This window comes from Bolinopsis microptera, chromosome 7, assembly GCF_026151205.1.
Source record: "Bolinopsis microptera isolate Bmic1 chromosome 7, MBARI_Bmic_1.0, whole genome shotgun sequence".
Lineage (NCBI taxonomy): Eukaryota > Metazoa > Ctenophora > Tentaculata > Lobata > Bolinopsidae > Bolinopsis > Bolinopsis microptera.
In genome coordinates this window covers 15,839,281-15,865,376 of record NC_087078.1, presented here as the reverse complement: position 1 = coordinate 15,865,376, position 26,096 = coordinate 15,839,281, and the positions used below count along the sequence as shown (strand labels likewise).

At 39.3% G+C, this 26,096-nt stretch overlaps 4 protein-coding genes across 11 annotated transcripts in view; 1 reads left to right on the top strand and 3 right to left on the bottom strand.

The window, feature by feature from the left end:
- LOC134818413 (kinase suppressor of Ras 1-like) overlaps positions 1-17,073 on the top strand; it is a 31,967-nt gene extending 14,894 nt beyond the window's left edge. For 2 of the 8 annotated variants that reach the window (XM_063827943.1, XM_063827942.1), the window contains exons 9-21: positions 36-178; positions 389-463; positions 1,486-1,685; positions 1,876-1,945; positions 2,064-2,164; positions 2,781-2,822; positions 3,476-3,639; positions 3,902-3,994; positions 4,180-4,356; positions 4,558-4,716; positions 15,535-15,604; positions 16,129-16,244; positions 16,363-17,073. In XM_063827943.1, coding sequence (XP_063684013.1) covers positions 36-178; positions 389-463; positions 1,486-1,685; positions 1,876-1,945; positions 2,064-2,164; positions 2,781-2,822; positions 3,476-3,639; positions 3,902-3,994; positions 4,180-4,356; positions 4,558-4,716; positions 15,535-15,604; positions 16,129-16,244; positions 16,363-16,575 — 1,623 coding nt within the window. In that variant the 3' untranslated portion in view covers positions 16,576-17,073. The remainder of the gene's footprint in view (positions 1-35; positions 179-388; positions 464-1,485; positions 1,686-1,875; positions 1,946-2,063; positions 2,165-2,780; positions 2,823-3,475; positions 3,640-3,901; positions 3,995-4,179; positions 4,357-4,557; positions 4,717-15,534; positions 15,605-16,128; positions 16,245-16,362) is intronic. The other 6 variants (XM_063827948.1, XM_063827947.1, XM_063827946.1 and 3 more) reach the window with 3 other exon arrangements.
- LOC134818419 (kynurenine 3-monooxygenase-like) overlaps positions 1-26,096 on the bottom strand; it is a 927,626-nt gene that overhangs the window by 158,712 nt on the left and 742,818 nt on the right. The gene's annotated exons all lie outside the window — the stretch shown is intronic.
- Positions 7,569-15,236, bottom strand: LOC134818416 (long-chain fatty acid transport protein 5-like). Its single transcript, XM_063827956.1, has 10 exons — positions 14,985-15,236; positions 11,367-11,440; positions 11,043-11,157; positions 10,110-10,763; positions 9,862-9,955; positions 9,411-9,591; positions 8,955-9,087; positions 8,653-8,776; positions 8,295-8,410; positions 7,569-8,063 (listed from the first exon to the last, which is right to left on the bottom strand). Exons 1-10 carry the CDS (start codon positions 15,169-15,171, stop codon positions 7,780-7,782), a joined length of 1,962 nt encoding a protein of 653 aa, XP_063684026.1. The 5' UTR covers positions 15,172-15,236; the 3' UTR covers positions 7,569-7,779.
- Positions 23,145-25,463, bottom strand: LOC134818422 (uncharacterized). The gene is made up of 5 exons (XM_063827964.1): positions 25,386-25,463; positions 25,058-25,219; positions 24,076-24,252; positions 23,700-23,862; positions 23,145-23,447 (listed from the first exon to the last, which is right to left on the bottom strand). Exons 2-5 carry the CDS (start codon positions 25,197-25,199, stop codon positions 23,231-23,233), a joined length of 699 nt encoding a protein of 232 aa, XP_063684034.1. The 5' UTR covers positions 25,200-25,219; positions 25,386-25,463; the 3' UTR covers positions 23,145-23,230.

Below are 26,096 nucleotides of genomic sequence, written 5' to 3'. Positions count from 1 at the left end.
CTTGTCTCCCACGTGACTAACCATCTCACTTTCAGACACAGCGATCCAGCACTGTACAAGCAGCGTTATCACCCTCAGCCCAGAACATCTCAACCCCCGCCTCCCCGGGATTGGGGCCCATCAACACCCCTCCACTTACCCCTCCCGCTTCCGCTCCTTGCTCTTCCAAAAACAAGCAGTAAGTAATAGTGTCCTCGTCATGAGAATACGTTTAAATCTTCTCGGCTATTTTAATGCCTTGTTTAGGATGTATTGGATAGTTTTAGAAACATGAATCGTATCACTGTTATCTTCATAATAAAACAAGCTAACAAACTGATTACTGTAATTAAATAATTAGCCGGTTAATTAGTTAATTACCGTCCCGCCCATTAACCCGTCCCGCCAGGAGGCTGGTCCACAAAATAGGAGTCCCCAAGTCGTCCAACTATACAATGAAGGAACTCACCATAAGTTCCTCTCCGTATGTACCACATCCCCGTCTGCTGAAGCCACATATTATATGCAGCTCGTTTTATTATTATTATTATTATTACAATTTTGATGTTGTTTTACAGTGTACATGTGACATGCAAATTGAAATGTGGTGGAGCTTTTTGTTCGAATCACTGATCTCAGAATTTCGTCGTAGCTCAAGGGGGTTTCAGTGGGTTCGGCCTGACTTCAGTGAGGTTCGGTTCTAGATTATATGTAATTTCGGGCGATTCGGTTAAATAACATGTGATTTAGTGCGGTTCGGTTAAGTTGCACGTTATTTTGGAGAGTGTGATTTGGCCGGATTGTACGTGACACGACCCACCTAAGTCGTTAATCAAAGTCCAAACCCACTGAAGATCCACTGAGTTAAGTATGGAGCATTTTGATATCGATATCGATATGTCTTTTGCAGATTGGATGATAAGCAAAGCTCTGTTACGAGTTACATAGTTTGTTTGTTTGTTTTTACCTTTAATTGTAATTGTTCGTTGAATACTTATAATTGTAAAATTTGTAAATATGATGTACAAATTTGGTGTAAAAATATAATGTAAATTGTACATAGTGCAATCAAATCTTGACATAATTCACGCTGAATTTGATCCATGGGAAATTTGGTGCTATTATAAATGAGGACAAAATATATGCTATCAGCTACTGCTAAAGCAAGCTTTTCATAGTTTTGTTTGCCAAGGAAAACAATTAACCTGTTACAAAATCGATTGATGTACAGTTACTAAATATTTAAATCTTGCTGAAGATGGTATCTGTCCAATACCTTTATCTTCATGTCAATTTTCAAAGATTAAGTAGTCTCCTATAGATCAAGATACTGGTAGGGAGTTGAACCATATATATTTTGAAACGTGACAGTAATCATCGATTTTGATTGGTCAATGCTAGAAACTGATTGGGTAAACGCTGCCACGTGTCATATAAAATGGTACACCTCCCCACCAGTATCCAGAGCTATATCTCTACCAGTTCCTCACACAACATCCCTTTCAGCCAACACTTCACATTTCCGGACCAGTGTCAATCTACACATGGTACTACGGGCAACATTATGAGCTCAACAACTGGCAACATGATGAATCAGTCTCCGCCGGCGTCGGGTAACATGCTAAACCAGTCGCCACCGTTTGAGGGAGGAAGTAAGAGTCTCCCTCCAGGAGTGTCCCCTGGTACCCCAACTGCACATGCACCTGGTTAGTCTAGCAGTCTACGTTATAAATTGTGAGGGATTTTCCTCAAGTTTGTCCTGAAGGTTCTTGATAAAAGTTGTGGTATTTACAAATATCTAATCGATAAATTCTTAACGATGTTCTCTTTTGATGGTTTCGTGTTTGTTTAAGCCTGTAAATTATTTGCCAACTGATACGAATAATATTCCTGCAGCTTACTCCTCGCCATATCAATCCCACACGAAGAAAACCACCGCCATGGCTACTGTAAACGTTACACCCAGGTTAGTTTTTACAGTGAAAATATTGAAATTTGGATAGAGTCACTCTAGCTTGTCACATTTATACGACGAAATTCGAGGTTTTAAGTGATTTTCAAACAAGACTTGGCCCTGTTTTCAGTGTTTCATCACCCTCTGTTGACATGGAGGATGTGACGATGACGATAAAGCCAGTGTTCGACATGGAAGAAGACGACGAGAGCGAGGAGATCAGCGAACACGGTAAGCGAAAAATCGGGAAATATTCCCAAAAATAATCTCGGGAAAAGGAGAGTAAAGGGGATATTTTTTGTAAACATGAAGTAATGGGAAATGTTGTATTTCCAGTGAACGAGAAAATTTATGGGGATTTCTAGGGAAATGGGTATATCCTTTGCAAAACAAACAGGGAACGGGAAATTATTTTTGGAAAAGGGAAACGTTTTTGAAAGGGCAATAATATCCGGGAGAAGGAGATATCAGGAAAGAGGAAAGTTTGTTTTGTGTTGTGGGAATGTTCAAGTGTCCCAGTGTGACGTAACAAGCACTCATGCATGCGTTCGTGATCACTTGAATACGTGTTTAGATGTATTGTAAAACTTAATAACTAAATAAATGATTAAATGATTAATAAATGATTATTCTAATTTGATACAGTAAGATTTTTGTGATCCATTCAACTATTAATCTTTGATCTAAAATTTTCAGCAGTTTCTTCATTAAACTTGAAAATTACTATTTAATCAATTACTGTTTGATTCGTGATTATTTAATTAATTAATACACGTAAATGATTAAATCGATCTGAATATCGAGAACGTGTTTAATCAAACAAGACGTCTTAAGTTCTTCAACCCAGAACTGAATTGGCTTATGGCAAGCTGGTATCCTGAGTACATAGGCAAGTGGTATTCATGTGCACGTGGTCTTTGTGCACGTGGTGTTACGCATTTTTTACGTGTTTTCCCCTCTTGGAATTTGGCATTCTTGGGATGTTTTGAGTGGTGAATAAAAATAAATTCCCGTGGGTTTGAAAGCAAATCGTATATTCATGTGTTTGTGGGTTGTTTGATTTTGATCTTGATTATTTTAATTCTTCAATCCTTGAGATCAATTAAGTACTATGATACAAGATATCCTGTATCGTATTGCATTTAATTAAGTCAATATTTCTTATTTACAGCTCATTAACAGATCATGCAAATGATGAAAAGATTCTGTGAATTCCATGACTTCCATAGTCTTGCATAATGATCTGTACTTTAAAGGAACCCCAACGGGGTTACGGATCAGATTCCTACAATTGCGATCTTAGATATTCTACTTTACGCATCTCCTCAATGTTGACACTTTCTTTCTTCCTCTTAAAATGAAAAATTACCCATCTTTTAACTTTTTCTAAACGAACATGAAACAGCATGATATTGAGAAACACATTTCATCTCTTCAAGAGTAATACTTTTCTATTTTTCAGCAAATATGAGCACATATGATACTCCCTTGCATATTCGCATATATTCACAAATAATCACATATTCCTCGTCCCCACACCAGAAGAGGAAGACGAAGAATTCGACGAATTAGGCACTGAGCAGCCGAAACAGAACACTCTTCCGACAAGGAAACGTTTCCTGAGGAAGAGTGTGATCAGTGACTGGGGAATTAACTTCGAGGAGCTGATCATCGGCAAAAAGATTGGTGACGGCAGGACTGGGCAGGTAAATGAAGCGATTATTGGCATAATTAGTTAGATTCACGACTTAATTGATTAATTATATGTGGAATATAACATAAGGTTTGAAAATTTAAGTGATTTCAAGGTTTATTTTTGGTGTTTTTTCTGCCATCCAAACCCGAAACAGTAATAATGTTCTAAACAGTAATAATGCTCAATAATAATATTCTAAAAGATTAAAAGTGACAGTTGACACTTCTGGCACAAGATTTAAATCATGATATGAAAACACTGTCGTATTACAGGTTTACGAAGGGAAGTGGCACGGTGACGTGGTAATTAAGATCTACCACATTCCACATCCCACCAAAGAGCAGTTGGCTCAGTTCAGAAGAGAGGTAATTAGTAATTACTATCAGTAATTAGTAATTAGTTCTTTAGCTTATATTGAGCTGATTATTCAGTAATAAACGCTATTTTCCATGAGGTCGTTTGTAGTTGAAAGTTCGCCACATATTTATACTCATGATACTAATTTATAATACGATTAAAGCTGACTAGCAATAAATTGGCAACACTCCAGGTACAGATGTTGCGTAAAGTCCGCCACGAGAACATCGTCCTGTTCATGGGAGTTTGCATGAACCCACCAAACTTGTGTATTGTTACGGAGTACATCAAGGGCAAGAGCTTACACTTTTACATACACGAACGGGGCAAGGCGTACACAGAGCGACAGAGCATGCAGATTATGGAACAGGTACGGTCGAAATGTTGTCTGAATTTATTTTCTCTGTGGAAAATTTGCTAATAAGTCTGTCAGACTATAAAGCTATAATGTGATTTTGAGATTATTGAAATTTGAGCAAAAGTGAAAGAGATGTTTAGAAACTTTAACTTGATCGTATTATTCTTCGTAGGCTATACTGTCAACAAATATCCCAATTTTTTTATCCGTCAGGTCTCGGCAGCGTTGGGTTATTTACATCACAGAGGAATAATCCACAAAAACTTGAAGAGTAAAAACATCCATCTCAACGACAAGAAAGCCGTGATATGCGACTTTGGTTTGGGCAGCATGACTGATCTCAAGCTGAAAAAAGGAGAGAAGGGCTTCGAGGTTGGTTTATTTCGATGTATTCCTTTGACATTTGTCGTGCAATATGTTTTTAGTTTCTTGATGATTCATTACTACGTATATGTTACACTTACTTTACACAATGTTCCCAATGTTTCCGACTGCATGAGAAGTGGATTTAGGATAATGACTATAACTAGCGGTTAAGTGGTATTCCTAAAGAGCCGGTGTTCGTGCCATGTTTGTAGGTCCGGTGGTCGTCAATCCGGAACAGAAATAAGCTCTAATCGATCCCGAACATTCCAAAGATATCATAAATCCACCAGTAAGCTCATTAATTAATGCAGGATCGGCGGTCTTCCAGATAAGATCTCTACTTTTGCATGTTTCTGCATTGTATGTTTCTGCATTGTTCTCATCTCTGTTCGATTAATGACGTGCTCCAATACAAATCGGCTGAAAGCCAGAGTATCCTTCGCCTGCACGCTATCTCTCGTTCACCAAATTGAGAGCGAGAAAAGCAAAATCTCGACTTTCTACTTTCATAATATCTGTACGGTCCAAACGGAATTGAAAATGGTCTATTTATATTTTAAGTCACACGACATGATTCACGTGACGTGGCATGACGCACGTGTCACGTGTCATGATGCATGTTACCTGCTCCTTGAGCCGTTGTGTCTGCGCTCTGAACGCAGACACAAGACAGCATCTCAATTTATCAGTAATTACTTATAGGCTATAGCAAATTTAAACATTTAAATTGATATTGAGGTTATTTTGTATTATAAAAATATGCAATACAACTACGCCATTTCTCTCAAATAGCTTATGAATCACTACTACTAACATAGCTCGCTCATTTGTAGCTTTGACGAGCAGATCAATCTTTTAAGAATCAGGATACTTTTGCTTCTGTCACGTGGAGTGATTTATTAAAATCTTTAAGACCCATGTACTCAATAAAATAGCTGACCTTGTATTTTAACTACAACATGAATACTAAGTCTCACATGCATATCCTTATCAACTAAATGGTCTTAAAATCGCTTTCGTATGAAACATGGCGTCACTTCCCATCGCTAAATACATTTGAAGCCACCTTTTCCGAAATTAAATCAAATCCCTAGACTTTTGGGAGGTCAGACCATTGTATGAAGCATCCAAATAAAAAATGTTGGTCATTTGCATTGTTCGGTATTATGTTGTCGTTGTATTACGCAGCTGGCATGCACTAATCTCAAAACGGTACTATTTTGCCGCAACGAACGATTTAAAAAATGATATGCTGGCTATTAGCTAATTTAAAACGATATTCGGTAACTCATAATAAACGACTTTCGCTTTGAAAAGCAAGCTCCATATAAAAGGGGTCACTCCTTCTCTAGGAGGCACTATTTCAATCGACCTCACAAATTCACTACAAACACTTTGAACTATGAGACTGTTTCTTGCTCCCCTTGTTCTTGTTTACCTGGTGTTGATGCCCGGAACGTTAGCTATCAGCTGTACGATCGAAACACAACAAAGTTACCTCCACAAGTTGCACTACGAGCAGTGGGTTATCGGCACACTCCTGGCACGTGTCCAGGAGAACTACTCTGGTCCTCTAAACTACTTCGACCTAGCTCAGGCTCTCCTCACCCTGGAAGCATCTGATTTCGGTACCATGCTGAGAGAGGGGAAGCGGTTTGCTGAGGCGATATTGGACAGCGAGACCGACGCAGCGAAGGAGTTTTACGAATATGCTGACTATACAGACAGAGCGAGCTTATTGAGACACGTCGGAGTAACACTGCTCAATTTGAACAGACTGGAAGCTAGGTGTGGGGGAGGAATGAGAGAAGTGAGAAGCACCAACACCGACCTGGAGTTCGAGGATGTTGTGTCCAGTTTTACTAAGTATAAGATACACCTTAGGAACTTGATACGGGACCTTTAGCGTTGAAATGACGGAGGGGCTGGTTTTAATCATATTTTTAGGTTCATTTTAGGGTAGTTTCAACTTTCATCCCATATCCACATAATTAAAAATTTCCTCCCAAACCCATTTTCAGACCCTTCTGTGGCCCGCTCGCTTCGCTCGCAGCGGCTAAGTTACTTTTCCAACAGGGGCGTGCGCAGGATTTTTAGAAGGGGTGGGCGAGGAGTCGGCGCGAAGCGTCGGCTCCGAGGCTACTGCGGCAGGGGCTCGGGGGCGCAGCCCCCGGAAAATTTTAACTGGATTATATGCTAAACCAATAGGATATCAATACAGAAGGTTCAAAACAGTTGATTAGACACTTGGTTATTAGTAATATTTTAAGGGGGCTCGGGGGCGCAGCCCCCGGAAAATTTTAACTGGATTATATGCTAAACCAATAGGATATCAATAGAGAAGGTTCAAAGTAGTTGATTAGACACTCGGTAATATTTTGGATTCAAAACATTGGACAGATTAAAATTAAAGATGGCACGAATTTTAAGTCATTTAGAGAGGAAAAATTTCCTCTCGATACCCAATGATTGAACTGCTCTTTGCGGACTGCAATTTTCAGTCGCTAACCAAGAAATTTCCTCTCAGATGCCAAAAATTTCCTCATTCTTCCCAAATTTCCTCCCAGATATCTGGTGGGTTTGCCAACTTTGTGGATATGGGACTTTCATAGATTAAGTTGAAAACCTTAGTAATGTTAGAAACATTAGTTCATGACATGTTAAGGGATTCCATTTCATGGAATACATGGTATTTAAGTATCCACCCAATTACAATGGACGGTATGCAGTCTGCATTCTTTTATTTAACGAGATAACGTTTTATTTTTGATGTACATAGTGTGTACATGATGTTATTTGTTTCTGCATAATTTTATTTGTATCATAGCAATTTATTGTAGTTTTAAAGATAATTCATGATATGACCGTTTTTATTGTCTGGCAAAATTAAATCAAAATACATCTTAAACTCAAAATCAACACACAAAATCCCAATCGCCACTCCTGTTACGAATTACGATTAAGAAATAAACACAAAAATCGAAAATAAAGCCACGAATCAAGTATCTACTCTACAACAATACTCTACAATACTCTACATTCTACAATACTCTACAATACTCTACAATACTACTCTACAAAGTCCTGCTCTTCAGAGAGTAATCTGAGAGGACAAGTAAAGGGTAGGAAGGTTCTCTTGTTCTCATCACACACGTACACACCCTCCACTTTAAACCCCTCGCTCCGCAACTTCATCTTATCGATCTTACCGGTCTCCAGGTACGCGAACTCCTTCACCAGCCTGATAAAAAGGGGCTTCACGTCGAAGTTGTTGTCAAGGTAGTGGAAGAGGGAGATGAAGAAGGACTTGGGTGTGGTGTTCACGTGACGGTGTAGTTGGATTGCTGCCATTCCTGGGGAGAGAAGAGGTTACGATCTGGGTACTTAAGGGGAGATGGATTATATTTACTGACATGGGGTAGTGATTAATTTATCAGCTTTCAGCATTGAAGAAAACATCCACACCAGTTTTTAGATCAGCTCGCTGATATGTCAGATATCGTTGGTAGACTTACGAAGCTCTGTCACCTGATAGAAAACAATGGGGCTGAAAACGTATTTAAAAGTTTGTGCTTTTCACTGACCGATTCGGTTGTGGTAGTCAGGATGTATGACTGCATAGACCGCACAGCACCGCACCTCGGCTCTCTGATACACAAGTCTCTCGAGGTGCTCACAGGAGCTGTTCTGATTCTTATATCTGAGGGGGAGTTAATTATACGATCAGTGTTCCAAAGCTTTGTTGGTGGGTACTGATATGGCTACAAGATAGATTTAAAATAATCGGAACCATTCGGAGGGCATATTACCGCGAATCTTCAATATTGGGTTATACTTCCAGTGTAAAAATTCCGTTTTATGCTCGATTAATTACGCATTGTATTCTCAGATATTTGGGAATGGTTTTATGAAGATCACCAGATCTACCACTGAAAAGCTTACCTGAAGTTATCTCCAACTCTTTTGATAAAGTAAAGGTTGCCATTGCCATCATCTCTCATAATGTCACCAGTACACTCGTACACATCCCCCAGTACTACCACATCCCTCACCAGGCTTTTCTCTTCTGAAGTAGTGCATTATAGGTTCTGGTGGGGGGAGATGAGGCATATTTTTGACACGTGACAGTGATTTTGGGGTTTTGATTGGTCAATATTTGAAGCTGATTCAGATTTAAATGTTAAATGAAAAACCGCGCAACTTGATGTAATTAAGTTTGATGATTCTTGGTTATAATAACAGACCTGGTATCCCAACATATTTGTTCCTCTGAGAGTATTTATTCCTCCTCTTTACCAGAAGTCCCATGTTACCAGGAATACACAACCCCGTGATAGAGTCTCTGATAACACTCTCATTCTCGTCAAATGTTAACAGCTGAAAAATACTGTTTTGACGATCTAGCACGATCGAAATTGTTAAAATATAACGTTTACATATTCAGTAGTAGTATTAGTATTACCTCCACGTTAGCCAAATTTCGGCCATTCCAGACATCCCCCCTCCCCTGAGTAAGCCACTTTACACATTGCTACTATGAACAAATTACAAAGCTTTTCTTGTCTGCACTATAGGTTCTCTAATTACATTTTAAACACTTACACTAAAAGGTGGAATTATATGGTTCAACACAGTACAGTTTACTAATATGTTGACATGATGGTAAGGACTGAAAAGAAGAAAGCAGCAGCTCCACCAACCTGAACAGGGGAGGTGATGAAGTGCTTGGTGCGGTACCCACACGAGAGAACATTGTATCCATCTCCAAACAAACCCACCACTCCCTCACTCTGTCCATAGTGATTTAACAGTTTGAGTTTGGGGAGCTGAGCCCTGATTCTGTCAGCCGTATCCCCTGGAAACCCAGTCACTAGCCACATCCTGTCCATATTTGGAGGTTATTAATTACTAATTAATTAGTTAATTGATAATTTCGGGATTATTAAATTTAATGTTATTGCTGTGTTGTGTGTCCGAGCAACACACACCACCGAGTGTGAACTGTGATTGGGGTTTGTGTAACGAAACCTTTGGTGAAGAAAAGCTGGCCTTGTATGATCCTTCAGCTTAGGTTTCCTTGCCGCTTACTCGGTAGGCATGAAAATATCGTAAGATAAAGATTTAATTACAAAATCAAATCGTTTTCTAAACCTGACGTTTGAGATGCTACGTCTCTTTTTCTCAAGACTTTCCACCATGTCAAACGTCGTCTCATAGCCAGTGTATATTACTGTGGCTTTAACGTCTGCAGGGTAGGGTTATGGTAAACAACGCTCCAAAACAACACTTATCTATAATACCGTACACTGGTCTATAAAACATCATATTATATTATCCGTATTTCAGTATTTTATCAGCTTATCAAACAAGTGAATTGTTACAAATATATAAATGCTTACTAGCGGGCGCGTCATGCGCTGCCATGTTCGGCTGTAGGGCACACCCGGTTGCTAGGGCGACAGCGTAATTCCATGTCATTCGTGCATGCGGGGATACGGTCATGATGACGTCATGTGACGTTAGACCCAACTCCTGAGCAACACGATGTCCCATCAGAGCACACTTGTTGGCTTTAAGCATGGTCCCTTTTGAGAGTCCTGTGCTTCCGCTGGTGAAGTGTACTAAGAATACGTTATCATATTTCTTTCTGAAATCAGTTTCTTGTTCACTAGGATTATCTTCATCAATTCTATCAGTTTCTTCCTCGACTTTTTCGATTAATTCTGCAACAGTTTCACTTTCAATATCTATTATCTGTTCGATCACTTCCCCTTCCCGCTCCTCTTCTTCCCCATCACTCCCACCCGAAACGTCCTCTGATCCTTCCATCTCCTCCCCGACTCTCTCAAGCACACACAAAGACCTGAACCTCAGTGATTTGTCCCATAAATTATTCTTCACCACCCAGTCGGGTGCAGCATCTTGAATCTGGGGTATTCTACCTGCGGAGACTAACATGTACTTAACCTCTGGAACTTGAGATATTTGATGATGTAGGAGGTCTCCAACTGCTCTTAGGTGGTACAAGATGAGAGGCACACCCAACTTTAAACCTGAAAATGTTTTAAACAGTTCTGATGATTGTACGAATGTTCGGGCCGCAATTTTTTTGCTTTTATTTCCGAAATACATCAACATGAGTCAGCTGATGTCGTGTCAATGATTGTTTCTCTAGGAAAATCCAATAAATTGGAATTATACCTTAGTTCAAAGTATGGCACTATATGCCATTGTTGTTATAGCACTTGTAATAATATGATAACTGGTTCTCGTGAGAATCTAAAATGCTCGGCACTGATTGTGTGACAATTTATCATTCCAGTTTAACTTGCCTGTCATATAGGTGATAACGCCTAGCTTTGCATCGTCTATAAACACTCCGAAGGGTCGACCTATCTCGACATCGCTGAACACTTCTCTCTGTAATTCTGAGCACCAATCGTCCACCTAAAAAGAGGAGTACTTTCAATTAGACACCGCAGAAAACAAAATGATTTCTAATTCACGTTTTCTTATTATCTTCAAAGTGTAATTATATGATTGATTCCAGGTGTGATCTGGTGTGATCTGGTGTGATCTGGTGTGATCTGGTGTGATCTGGTGTGATCTGGTGTGATCTGGTGTGATCTGGTGTGACCTAGTGTTCATGTATGTACCTGTGAGTAGGTGAGACTCCATACGAAAGGTCTCTCGCCGTATTTCCTCACCACTTCTGACCAAACAACAGGTCCTGAACGGAACAAATAATACAAAAAAACCAAAATCTGGGGTGAAAGGTAGACGATTGTAGATGATCCTTTTTAAAGCATCGACCACGTCGCTACCTTGACGTTTCAGTAAACAAAATGCGCTGGGTGGAACGAGTAAAGCCGTAGTACATACATATTACATTGAGATGAAATCTACATTGCGATGAAAGCTGCGATGAAATGCCGCGCATTTATACAGGCGTACGTTTATATAGGCGCGGCATTTCATCGCAGTTTTAATCGCAATGTAGGTTTCATCGTAATGTAATATGTATGTACTACGGCTTAATATATGTGCCTTTTAATCCCAATTTTAATTTTAAAATTTGATATAAAATATAGCGTAGTATAGCTATGTAAAACCATTTTCGCTAGCCTCATAAGAGTTAGTGATTTCAAGGAGGTTAACATTATAGTCAAGGATCTGACGACATTCCCGTCTATATAACTTCCGCCCCGGGGTTTGAGACTTGGAATACCTCAAGGGACCCATTAGAAACAAATTTGGCTTGGGTAGAAATTTTGGCTATGGGGCAGTTTTGCGCAATTGACCACGCCCTTTTTTGGCGCTTTTGCAACTTTACAATCAAAATAACTCCGCTTCTAATTGGAATTAGAAGCTCAGCTTGGCTTTAAAGTTGTTCAGAATCATCACATTTAGGGGGGTAGAGCATAATTTTAAAGTCAACAGACATCGGGTTGTTGAGTTATGTGACCACACCCTTATTTACCCTCGCGAGTCGTGATTTTCACACTAAATACGAGATATCTCGGCTTCTGATTGAGCTACGTGCTCATCCTGGGCATTAAAATGTTCAGAATCATCACATTGAGTAGGGTAGGCCACAATTTCAAAGTCCTCAGATGTCAGGTTGTTGAGTTATTAGGCCCCAACCTGTTTTTACGCTCTCGCGGGTAGCGATTGCAGCGCTTAAAATCAAAATAACTCAGCTTCCAATTGAAGTTAGGAGCAAAACTCGGGCAGCAAACTGTTCACAATCATCACATTGAGTGGGGTAGAACGTAGTTTCAAAGTCCTCAGACGTTAGGTTGTTGAGTTATTAGGCCCACACCATAATATTTACGCTCTCGCGAGTCGCGAGTGGACACTTAAAATCAAATTAACTCGGCTTCTGATTAGAGTTAGGAACAAAACTTGGGCATGGAAATGTTCAGAATTATCATATTAAGTGGGGTAGAACGTGGTTTCAAAGTCCACAGACGTCAGGTTGTTGAGTTATTAGGCCCCAACCTGTTTTTACGCTCTCGCGGGTAGCGATTGCAGCGCTTAAAATCAAAATAACTCAGCTTCCAATTGAAGTTAGGAGCAAAACTCGGGCAGCAAACTGTTCACAATCATCACATTGAGTGGGGTAGAACGTAGTTTCAAAGTCCTCAGACGTCAGGTTGTTGAGTTATTAGGCCCACACCATCATATTTACGCTCTCGCGAGTCGCGAGTCGACACTTAAAATCAAAATAACTCGGCTTCTGATTAGAGTTAGGAACTAAACTTGGGCATAAAAATGTTCAGAATCATCACATTGAGTGGGATAGAACGTAGTTTCAAAGTCCTCAGAGGTCAGGTTGTTGAGTTATTAGGCGGAACCCTATTTTTACGCTCTCTCGAGTCGCAAGTCGACACTTAAAATCAAGATAACTCGGTTCCTGATTAGAGTTAGGAACAAAACTTGGGCATGGAAATGTTCAGAATTATCATATTGAGTGGGGTAGAACGTGGTTTCAAAGTCCTCAGACGTCAGGTTGTTGAGTTATTAGGCGGAACCCTATTTTTATGCTCTCGCGAGTCGCGAGTCGACACTTAAAATCAAATTAACTCGGCTTCTGATTATAGTTAGGAACTAAACTTGGGCATAAAAATGTTCAGAATCATCACATTGAGTGGGATAGAACGTAGTTTCAAAGTCCTCAGACGTCAGGTTGTTGAGTTATTAGGCCCACACCATAATATTTACTCTCTCGCAAGTCGCGAGTCGACACTTAAAATCAAAATAACTCGGCGTCTGATTAGAATTAGGAACTAAACTTGGGCATAAAAATGTTCACAATTCTGGACATTTCTATGCCAAAGTTTAATTCCTAACTCTAATCAGGAGCAGAGTTATTTTGATTTTAAGCATATAGAATCACTACTTGCGAGAGCGTAAAAATAGGGTTCCGCCTAATAACTTAACCAGGTTCTACCCCACTCAATATGATAATTCTAAACATTTCCATGCCCAAGTTTTGTTCCTAACTCTAATCAGGAACCGAGTTATCTTGATTTTAAGTGTCGACTCGCGACTCGCGAGAGCGTAAAAATAGGGTTCCGCCTAATAACTCAACAACCTGACGTCTGAGGACTTTGAAACTACGTTTTATCCCACTCAATGTGATGATTCTGAACATTTTTATGCCCAAGTTTAGTTCCTAACTCTAATCAGAAGCCGAGTTATTTTGATTTTAAGTGTCGACTCACGACTCGCGAGAGCGTAAATATGATGGTGTGGGCCTAATAACTCAACAACCTGACGTCTGAGGACTTTGAAACTACGTTCTACCCCACTCAATGTGATGATTGTGAACAGTTTGCTGCCCGAGTTTTGCTCCTAACTTCAATTGGAAGCTGAGTTATTTTGATTTTAAGCGCTGCAATCGCTACCCGCGAGAGCGTAAAAACAGGTTGGGGCCTAATAACTCAACAACCTGACGTCTGTGGACTTTGAAACCACGTTCTACCCCACTTAATATGATAATTCTGAACATTTCCATGCCCAAGTTTTGTTCCTAACTCTAATCAGAAGCCGAGTTATTTTGATTTTAAGTGTCCACTCGCGACTCGCGAGAGCGTAAATATTATGGTGTGGGCCTAATAACTCAACAACCTAACGTCTGAGGACTTTGAAACTACGTTCTACCCCACTCAATGTGACGATTGTGAACATTTTGCTGCCCGAGTATTGCTCCTAACTTCAATTGGAAGCTGAGTTATTTTGATTTTAATCGCTGCAATCGCTACCCGCGAGAGCGTAAAAACAGGTTGGGGCCTAATAACTCAACAACCTGACATCTGAGGACTTTGAAATTGTGGTCTACCCTACTCAATGTGATGATTCTGAACATTTTAATGCCCAGGATGAGCACGTAGCTCAATCAGAAGCCGAGATATCTCGTATTTAGTGTGAAAATCACGACTCGCGAGGGTAAATAAGGGTGTGGTCACATAACTCAACAACCCGATGTCTGTTGACTTTAAAATTATGCTCTACCCCCCCTAAATGTGATGATTCTGAACAACTTTAAAGCCAAGCTGAGCTTCTAATTTCAATTAGAAGCGGAGTTATTTTGATTCTAAAGTTGCAAAAGCGCCAAAAAAGGGCGTGGTCAATTGCGCAAAACTGCCCCATAGCCAAAATTTCTACCCAAGCCAAATTTGTTTCTAATGGGTCCCTTGAGGTATTCCAAGTCTCAAACCCCGGGGCGGAAGTTATATAGACGGGAATGTCGTCAGATCCATGACTATTACCTCTTATATCACGTAGGCGGTAATAATGTGGAAGCAACCGCAACCAGCCCACGATAACCTTCAAATCTTTAAACCACCGTAGCCTCGGCAAGACAAATCTTTTTAAAACGAAAAATCCAGCTACAAGAACTACAGCTGTAGCCCACGATTTAAGGATATCTTGTTCGGCTGAAACTACCCCCATCATAACAAATGAGACTGTAACGGAGTGGAGTTTGGTAACTCATCCGACCCAGCCCTTTCAAGAACAGTAACACAAACCGCTGCCTATTGTTCAAAGCTAATTTACTTGTGTGGTCGGTCAGTATTGTTCAACACTACAAGAATTCAGCCAACAATACATGCGCACACGATTCACAATTGTGTGTGGGGGTGTGGAATTATCTAGAATTGTTCCGGATGAGTTTGAATCCGCCCAAGTGCAGACTGTTGTAGTGAAGTTTGCCAATAAAACGAGCACAAAATTGAACATCTTGAGGGATTATGTTGTACTGTATTTATAAGAGATGTTATATTGTATGGGTTATGATGTTTACTCTTTTATTTTCAGGTTTTGTTTAATGTGAACCTGTATTACCTTGCTCCGGAGATTATAAGAAAACTTCAAGCTGTCGTCGCAGGTAATAATTTAATTAATTTCGTGTGAACATAATCTTTTGAATTACCGAATTTCATTTTTAAATACAGTGCTTCATCTAAGCGAGGGTGTGTTTCATTTTTAATTGTAGTGACTCCGCGTGGCACCAAATAACATATGTTACATTTTATTGGACTCAGCCCATTCCACTGTCTTCATTTTATCAGCTGTGACTATTCCAAGTTGTTCCCATCGGAATTTTTATCCACTGTTTACATTTTAAAATTCCACTTCGATTAACAGTTCATTGTATAATTTGCTGTTGTCATGTAGTTTTGGGCGGACAAGAATGAAAATTATTCATCTTGAAGGAATAATGGTATCATTAGATGTTCGATCACCAGTATTTACGTCTGGTCTGTAATTGTAAATACGAGCACGGTAAAATGTGGCAGAAAGTCTGTTTCCGAGGCATATTATGGTTAAATACTGACAGGGCCACATGTCATAATGCTTAATATGCTAAATATGTACTCTCTTGTCCCCTAATGTAACTCGTGTTCCCAGGTAAAGAGAAGGGCGAGATAGAGTTATCAGAGTCTACAGACGTGTATGCTCTGGGCACTGTTTGGTATGAGATCCTAGCTGGACACTGGCCTTGGCCAGGTCACAGTCCTGAACAGGTACCAATCTCAATAAACATTTCTCCATCTTTCTTATTACTGTTACAGTAAAATGATGGCTGATAAATGAACAGCTCGTATTTGTATTAATAACCTATCTCACCCAACCCCTTACAAGGTATGGTGGCATCTCTCCAAAGGACTGGTTCCTGATGTGTCCAGTTCCTCAGCTGATATGAGTCGACTTCTTCTCTCCTGCTGGACAAATGATCCACACTCTCGTCCCAACGCAGCCCAGCTCGCTAAGGATATACGCGCGCTGCCTCTCCCGCGCGCGCTCCAGAGGTCTCCCTCGCATCCAGTGGGCCTCAAAAGGACGGCTACTTCTTGAGCTGAAGTTTTTTTTTGCATTTTGCAGAGTTTAGGTTTCATTTAATGGCTTGTCGAGCCGGGCTAGGTGTATTGTCGAGTAAATTATTTTAGAATTTATGAAGCTCTCTGATGTAACTGTCACGTCTTTCTGTATAGTAGGTAAGAGATGATATTTCTGCACCGTTTTGCGGCGGAGAACTTTTTTCTTATTAAAGTAGTCAAATTTCTTACCGATGTTGGCAACTTTTGGGATAAAATTTACCACCACAAAATGATGCGTTAATTTGCCATCCACTATAAGGAGCGTTCAACTGCGTTTACCAATGTAAATACATTTAATTAGATAATTAACTTTGTGGTAAATAATGATAATCAAATAATCGTTTAGTGGGGAATGTTTACAATTTGCGTACCGAGAATGGAATGATAAATTTCACCTTAGTTCGACAACTACTTATTATTGTACGTAATGATGTGTATGTTATTAACTGAATTAGAAATAATCAGTTTGAATCGATTAGAATGTTTTTTTTGCTATTTTAAGGTTTCATCTATTTAGGGTTGTCATAGATTAGAACATTTTAAGTCATAAGACCACGCCATTAACATAACTACTTATTTTTGGAATCATTTTGGTTTGCACGAAAGAGGGCCCGGGTGGATGTATCCCATTTTTAAGATGATACATGAATTCGCGGAATGTAATTCCATGTTTCGTCACTTTAAATTGTGAAGCAGACATTTGCTTAACCGGGAATTAAAATTATGTCGGATTTTCCAGCTTCAATTCACAACATGACCTGCTATATGATTTTTAAATGATTTTTTAAATGATTTTTGGTTTGCTCCCTTAGTAGTCAGGTCTATAAGTAGCAGATTCAAGTGTGACTACATGTACAAGGGGATTTCATTTGTTCCATGCGTGATATGTCACCGTTTTCCGATTCGTGGAGTTGATTAATATTGAGTTGTACAGATGGCTCTATTGGGCTCTTCTTTTATTATAACATATATAATAATAGGCTGACATTAATTGATGCATAGATATACATATTATTATACTGATAGGTATGAAGCTTTGATATTGATTGGACCTAGAATTTTTCTTCAATTGAATTTGTTGTTATGAGAATTGTTTTCACAAACCTAAATTACGAAGTGTTTTTTGTTGTTTATAAAAGATACCTTATCGGACATTATTTGGACGGACATTACATGAACGGACATAATTATGAACGGACATTAATATGAACGCTCGAAGGCATTCAAAACCATCAAAAATCCGAATTTTTTCAATTTTGTTGACGTTTTTTAAATTTCAGCAAATGATTTTTAAATCCATTTTTTATACAGTAAGTAAGAAAAGCAGTCATTGAGCAGTAAAAAAGTGTACTTGATCAGTGTCTAATATCACATATCATCTTCATCAAATGGGGTTTCGTGCTTGAAATAGTCCATGTTTAAACTTAAAGCATCAGTGATTTCCAGCTTTAAGTTTATGGAAACCTTTTTTATCAAACTACCCCGGTCCTGCATTTCAGTGTTAACTTTTACAAGCCATTCGGCGTGAAGTGGTTTTATCTTAGACAACTTAAGGTTAACCTTAACATCACGTGGAGCTTTTCTAGCACTGTTTCATTACCGCACCCGAGTAATATGAACTATAACAACGTCGGGCAATGTCCTTGGAAACACGATTTACCGTAATACTAATATCTAGAGGCTGGAACAAGTTTGTCATGTTGGCGGGGACTAGTTCATGAACTATGTTGTTGAGTGCCATAATTTCGTTGACATTTTTCCGCCAAGTGAGCCTTGAAAATATCATATACCTTAATTCCCAAAAATTTGGGCGACAAAAAATTTGAGCGGGCCTCTCGCCCAATTTTTTTGCAGACCAAATTAATTGCATAAATCTTTTCCGTCTGCTAAATTTGTTGCTAACCAAACTTTTGGCATTTGGCCTGTGGCCCTGAAATCTATAGAAAGATGGCTTTTTCTTCATATCCAAGTGAAATAATATTTTAAATTTTAGTTTTCTAATCTGTCATTCATGGCTTGACCAAGTAAAAAGGCTTATATTTTAAATGAATAGAAATAACAGGAATAGCTAACAGCTACTAATAAAACAAATGGCTAGAGGTACGGATAGCTAGAGATTTAAACAAGATCTGCAAATGAATTATCATCCACCGTAAAGTCTGATCTACAAGTATCAGTTATACCCGACTTCTCAAAGCCTTTCCTTATCTGGTGAGGCGTCATAATGATCATTGTATGTGAAAGGGGTATGATAAGATATGCTAAGTGTAAGTAGACTAAACTATCTGATTGAGAGACTAAATATCACTATTGTATATCTATCATTTTGTACTGTGCCATCATCACTGTATTTTTTAGTAGTTACTGGGCAGATCGTAAATTTCATAATGTGAAACAACTCAGACTACCACCTACATGCTTAAAATTGAAAGCAAAATAACTGGAATAATAAGGAATAATAATGAACTAAGGCAAATATTTAACTGAAATTTTAGTGGAAAATCGTTCATTTTTCGAAGAATTTGTGCCCAAATTTTCGGTCGCCCAAATGAGTTCAAATTTTCTGCCCAAAATTTTCGGGCTCAAATAAATTGTGCTCAATATAATGGCACACAAATTTTTGGGAACTAAGGTACTAGCAGAGTTTTCTGTGCCTCCGGCAGACCAAAGAGAACCTTTCCGTCGTTAACTTACGGCACAATAAAGTTCTCAAAGTTGTCATATTCTGGACAAAAAGTTCGAAATGAAAAAATTTTTGAAATAATTTCAACGGACTTTAACTTGGACGGACATTAATTGAACGGACTTTATTTGAACGGACATTAAGATGAACGCTAGGGCCTCCAGCGTTCAAGTAATGTCCGTCCAAATAAGGTCCGATAAGGTATAGTCGAGTGAGATATAAGTTAGTAAATATAATAAAGCCTTGGTGACTATTAGAATTAAACCACTCCGTGTAGTGTGTATAGGTTTATAAACCACACTACACAGAGTGGTTTAATTCTAAAAGTCACGTGTATTATAAATACACCCAATACACGTTAATTTCTTGTAAATTTGCCGTGAGGTTATGAATGTAACCTTACCAGGCGTGCGTGTTTCTATGCGCGGCGCTCTTTCCGAGATCCTGCATACAGGATATACGTTAGAGGAGCTGGCAATAGACTAGCAAGCTAGGTAAAATGTAACAGTAATCTTGTCCACGTGATATCAGTCACTGATATGGGCCTGCCACACACAAGTTACCAGTTCGCAGCGGTGGATATAGGATATCAGATATGGTATAGCCACGTAACGATTTGACAAATAATTAGTGAATTACAATTTAGGGTTTGACTTTGAGGGCGATAGTTGATTGACGATTTCAATCCTTCGCAGCTCGACGTGGCCCAGTCTAGTTGTGCAAGAAACATTATTTGATGCGCGGCCCAGTAGTGCATCTTGCTACAAAAATAAAATAAAAACGTACGATTTTTACGATACTTATACTTATAGTTGCAAAAACGCTAAAATTTAATACAGAACATGTGCAAACGAAACACAGTATTAATATTTTATTACTAGTACTACTCCACTCATATGCGACAAAGATATTGCATAAAATATAAATATTGATTTTACTGATTCGCTCACCCAAAAATTATCACGTGACTTTGGTTTTTACGGCCACGGTTTTGCAGCCGTACAAAACGGTTCTACATAAACTCTAATCCTAACCATAACACATAACCATAACTCTGAAGCTATCTATAAACCTAACTCTAACTTAACCTTAGGCCTAACCGGAGCCCTAAATAAATATAATCGAATTCATGTTTTACTCGCCTGTCACGTGATCAAAATAGTTTTTTGCCATACCTTTCTGATCAAGGAAAACATTTTTACTCTGCGTCATGGGGGGGGGGGGGGGGTGATTCGGAATCAGCGTCCAAAAAATACATCGAAATAGATCACTTTCACACCCTCTACTCGGGGCCTTTCACAAGAATTTTTAAAAATTGTTAGAGTCGTTCACATATTACGTAATCACTTTTTGAACAAAAAAGTGATTACGTGATTTTTGAACCCCCCTCCCCCCCCCCCCCCCCCCCTCGGCCTCCGTAATCAGTTTTACACTATTAGTAATAAGTACACTAGTATTATAGGCAAAGCTAGTAGTAGACGTATAGCCGCTGTGCGTGGATATTTAATACTGTTATCACTCAACATAGGGCCTTTTAGTTGAATTTTTGTTATATGTCGTTCACCAGTTAAATCTAATTCTGCTGATCACAGATCAAAGCGAATTAAAAACTGCGAACATATCATGCAAGTCTGTATAGTGCAGTGTTATTTTCTGCTTGCTTTGTAACTTTCTGCATTATGTCGGATATCTAATTTAAGCTTAGATTTGTTGTGATCGATGCCTTTTTCTAAAGTATGGACGGAAATAACAATCAGATTATTATCCAAAGCACCACAACCATGACTTCTAACGTGAGGAAAGATAGTGCCCAAACTAACAAATCTGAGACAAAAATCAGCATAAAAACTCCTTTGAAAGAACCGGAAGACAAGTCGATCAAAGCCGAACAACTCGCCATTTTCCGCGATAAATCATGTATAATCCTGGAGAAAAGCGAAAAAATAGATCGTTCAATCTCAGTTAAAAACATGGCCAACAGCAGAATAAAACAGTACATGGTAGACTTAACAAATTACCAAGCGCGAAAGGAGCGAATATACAACATTACAATTGGGTACTGGCTGGTCACAATATTGCTAGGACTGGTTGCTATGACACTGGAGAGGCAGATCACAGAGCTTGTTATGTTTATCATCTGGGTGGTATTACTGGCGTCCAACATTCTTCTGGTCTTGGGACACTATCTTTACGATCAGTCCAGAATGAACATTATCATTAAAAAGTATGCAGCCAGTAAAAATACGGTTACTGGTAACCCAGTTACGGTTACAGTGAAAGTTGAAGATGTTTTATGATACATTAAGTTGTAAGTGTTTAAATGAAAAGACATCACGAGAAAACTGTCACAAGCTTAAATATCTTGACCTCTCCACATTCTGACTCATTCAGATATAATTCCAACGAAGACTGTGTTTACATTCCTAATTATATTCAGTGCTTGAATAATTTCCAGTCTGAGAAACCAGTTGCTACTTCAAACTAAATCTGTTAACCGCAGACAATTGAGTTGACATCCCATCAGATTCAGACAGTTACCCTCAATTAAATTAGTTAATTAATTAAATCTCTACCTCACTTACCTGTACAGGGCCCAATGTAAATGCTATGACCAGTTAACTGGTCAACTGATGTTTGGGTGTCCCTAATTTTGTTTACACTCGGTCACTTGTCAAGGCATTTACAAGTCATCCGGCGAATTCTATTTGAAATAAAATGATGTATTTGACTATTTGTGTAACAATTTGAAAGTTTTACTGATAGTTGGATAATATCCGGTTGGAAGAGACAAAGACAAATGAAACAGGAATGTAGGCAAATTTTCGGCGTCAACGCCATCTTCAGGCTAAAATTGGTACAAATGTTGAATGTTACATGTTAGTATACAATTATAAATAATAAAATAAATAATAAATTATAAAATGGTTCTACAATATTTTTACTTATAATACTAAATTAAAATTACACACACTGAATACAGGTTGGTTACATCAAAATCAAATGGTGTTATATATTTGATACTACATAAAATGGTGATTTACCATTATCACCCTACGCGCGTGGGGTGGACTCCTGGGGTGGACTTTTATTCAGCGCGTATTTTGTAGCCTGTTCAACTTGACGTTTTGATCGTTACTATCTCAATGTCACAGATACACAGAATGTGAGGTGATCATCTTAAAGAGAAACGTCTCAGCTTTCACCTGGTGTAAAGTTTATCTTTGTTCTCAAAATATAGCTCGCTCAGTGTGCAACAGAAGTTGACATTACAATAACCACGTCCGCGACCGGTCGTCAGATACCGGAGTCTTGCACAAAATTGGGTCCCTGAATTAAAATTTTATGACACAGTTACGATGAACTAGTGTCTAGGGAAACATTTGGTGAAAATTTGAAGGGTCTACTGTTAATATTGCAAAAGTTATTGAAAACAAACTAGCTTAATCAGAAGTTTTTGGGAAAATTTCAAATTTTGTACGTAGTGGGGTCTACTGGGGTGGACTCTCGTGACGCGCATCTGATGGCGTGGCTTTTTCAACAGCAGTCAGTACGGCCAATATCAGAGCACAAATTATTGTGAGTAAGACCTTAATGGTCAGCTATGAACCCCTCACTAGAATAGTAACCGTATCTAAAAACAAGGAAATGTTATTCCGTCAAAGCTCAAATTTTTTACTCTTCTCAGTGCAGTTACTATGAATGTACTAGCTAAGTATCGTTGATCGTAGCTGCATTACACAGTAGAAGGTTACCAAGGAGGACTGCTGATTAACGAAGCAATTTCAACGTGAACAGTTCCAAAATACATAATCATGGCAACGATAGTTCAACTTGAACCTTTATAGTTTTTACAGTCTAAGATCACAATAAAATCACGTGAACTGCGAATCACAAAATCAAATCACTCAAATCTGATACAGTCCCGTTACAGTACGCTTTCGTGACAACCTCAACGCTTAAAAAAATAAATATTCTGCAGTCTTGTGACCACCGATGGCCCTAACTCTCCCTTGTCCGCGAGGAGCATCGTTGCGACCATGGGTTTCAGTTCTTTGTTCTTCCCACTCGGCTTCGATAGATCGAATTGGCTGGAAGTCAATCTATCAGAAAGACCTTTGTCGATCTCAGGGGCGTGGTAAATTGTGGATGTCGGAGTATAAAGCTTCCTGAAAAGATTGAGACATTCACTCGGTCTGTTGTAAATATCGAATAGTCCTTGTAGGCCGAGATTTAATTTATGTTGGGTTTGATAACTAGAGAAGGCGATTTGATATTCATTGATAGTATAAGAGCATAAGCATATAAGCATAAGTGATAAGTTTATATACCCTTTTTATGGTACCTCGATATCAGTATTGAGTAATCATCACTCAAAATCTACTTATTAAATTTATTAACTAAACAAGTTAATGTATTACCGTCCTAGAGAGGTTTTCCTGAGAATTTGAAGTCTCTGTAGGTTGCTGACATGTCTACTAAGCTCTTCGATTGAGGAGTTTTGGACCCCTCGGCGGTCCAAATGATTTATAATGCTGTGGGCATTTTCAACATCTATCGAGCTAAACGCCCTCGCAGCATAACCTGTAGAGAATGAACATGTCATCAATGCAAAGTTCAATGATAAAAATCAGAGTGGCCGATTTCAACGGACAGAATTCGAATATCATGGCCTTGGGGAATGGACTATTTTTTGTCGATTTTACTAACCAAACTGGCAAACGATTGTTGATTTTCGTCACTAGTCTAAAATGAAAGCAAACTTTCGGCCGAACATTTACATGATTAAAAACTTACCGGTTTCTTTCGTTATTATGTACAGACATAGCCGGGCTTGGGTTCCGCATACGATATCTTCTATCAGATTAAAGTTGAACCCACACTTTGTACTGCTCGTGGGAGGAGAAAAGCAAACTGATACCTTTTCCATGAGCATCTCGTGTAGTACCATCATCATTTCGATTCTGATATCAGCTGCAAAATTCGTCTATTACTAAATGCTAGCTTTTCGAACTTCGTATCTTGGAAATAACAACTTCTATGAAAGAACACACACACACACACACACACACACACACCACACACACACACACACACACACACACACACACACACACACACACACACACACACACACACACACACACACACACACACACACACACACACACACACACACACACACACACACACACACACACACACACACACACACACACACACACACACACACACACAGACACACACACACGCGCACACACACACACACACACACACACACACACACACACACAGACGCACAGAGACACACTCACACACACACACAGACGCACAGAGACACACACTCACTCACACACACACACACACACACAGACAGACACACAGACAGACAGACAGACAGATACACACACCCACAAACACATACAGACATAGACACACAGACACAGCATAAACACAGACACACACAGACACAGACGGACACACAGACAGACACAGATACACACAGACATACACACACCCACAAACACACCCACAAACACACACAGACACATACACACACAGACACATACACACACAGACACATACACACACAGACACACACACATAAACACACATAGTTCACTTCAGTACACTACATTACAATTACAGACACACGCAGTACAATCAGAGACACACACTCGATACAAAGACAGACACAGGCACAAACACACAGAGTACACTTCAGTACAATCACAGACGCAGGCACAAAGACATATACAAGAAGAGCAGATTGAAGTACCTTCATTTGCAGATGTTGACGCATTGATCTGTGGGATATGTTCTTCAGTCTGTAACTGATCATCTGCTAGAACTGTCTCATCTGGATCAACCGGAGGAGTATCTTCCGGCAGGAGTCTGAGTGGGTCTATCGGGACAGCCATGGATCGCTCTCCGTACCTTGCTGAAATAAAGACAAAGGTCAACGACGGATGTCGCATGTCAGTCCTGTAACTAAATGTAATGCAAAATAGTGAATAAATAATTTTTACATCTGAACGATTGTTCATTGATTCTTTGAATCTGTTCATTGATTCAAAGAATCAATGAACAAAAGTTCAGGATTTTACCTTCTGTTAAGCTGTTAGCACTGACTCTAGCCCCCTCTCCCTACAAAACGACCATATCTCGGGCTGGAGCTTTCAACCGTCTTGCCTCAGCAGCCATCTAGCACAGTCGACCTGTTCTGTTAATTATGTGATCATCAAGTTACCAAATTTAATCCTTCAATATTCAAATAATTGATTATCAGACAAAACAGAGTTTAGAGCTCGACGTATGCTTCAGGGTTTCACACTGTGCTGTAATCAAACGCATGACTAAAACCTCTTGCTACTATTACCAATGTTAGATAAACCCATATTGTTAAGGCGGTCAAATGATTTACCTGAGTTGATCGCGTCCATGAAAGGGTTCAACTGCGCTCTGTCCAGCTTGTTAATGTCCGCTCCAGCAGCCAGCAGTGCCTCCGCCTCCGTCACTCTCCCTGCTTTGCATGGCCAGTGAAGCGTAGAGCTCCCCTCTAAGCTCTGTGACGATCCGACGAAGGATCCAGATTCCCTTCTTTTCTCTTGAGATTGCTTCAATTCTTCCTGGAGTATGCGGATTACCATTTTTATACTTCCATACAGGGCGCGTGAACAATCAGCAATGAATTATCAATTAATCAATCTAGTTTTTGAGTAAAAAGTCCACAGATTGTGATACATTGGATTTGATATTGGAAAAGACATGGCTTACCAAGTACCTTTTCATGTGCTTTTTGGAGGACAGGGATGACT

What these genes read in the sequence shown, in the direction of transcription:
- LOC134818416 (XM_063827956.1), bottom strand. Translation starts at nt 15,171, where the DNA reads ATGATGGGGGTAGTTTCAGCCGAACAAGATATCCTTAAATCGTGGGCT. An exon ending in TCATCACCTCCCCTGTTCAG is followed by an intron (nt 9,088 to 9,410) that starts GTTGGTGGAGCT and finishes AGTATTTTTCAG; the next exon opens with CTGTTAACATTTGACGAGAA. An exon ending in CAAATATGTTGGGATACCAG is followed by an intron (nt 8,777 to 8,954) that starts GTCTGTTATTAT and finishes GCACTACTTCAG; the next exon opens with AAGAGAAAAGCCTGGTGAGG.
- LOC134818422 (XM_063827964.1), bottom strand. Translation starts at nt 25,199, where the DNA reads ATGGCTGTCCCGATAGACCCACTCAGACTCCTGCCGGAAGATACTCCT. An exon ending in CATAATAACGAAAGAAACCG is followed by an intron (nt 23,863 to 24,075) that starts GTAAGTTTTTAA and finishes CATTCTCTACAG; the next exon opens with GTTATGCTGCGAGGGCGTTT. An exon ending in AGGAAAACCTCTCTAGGACG is followed by an intron (nt 23,448 to 23,699) that starts GTAATACATTAA and finishes CAATCTTTTCAG; the next exon opens with GAAGCTTTATACTCCGACAT.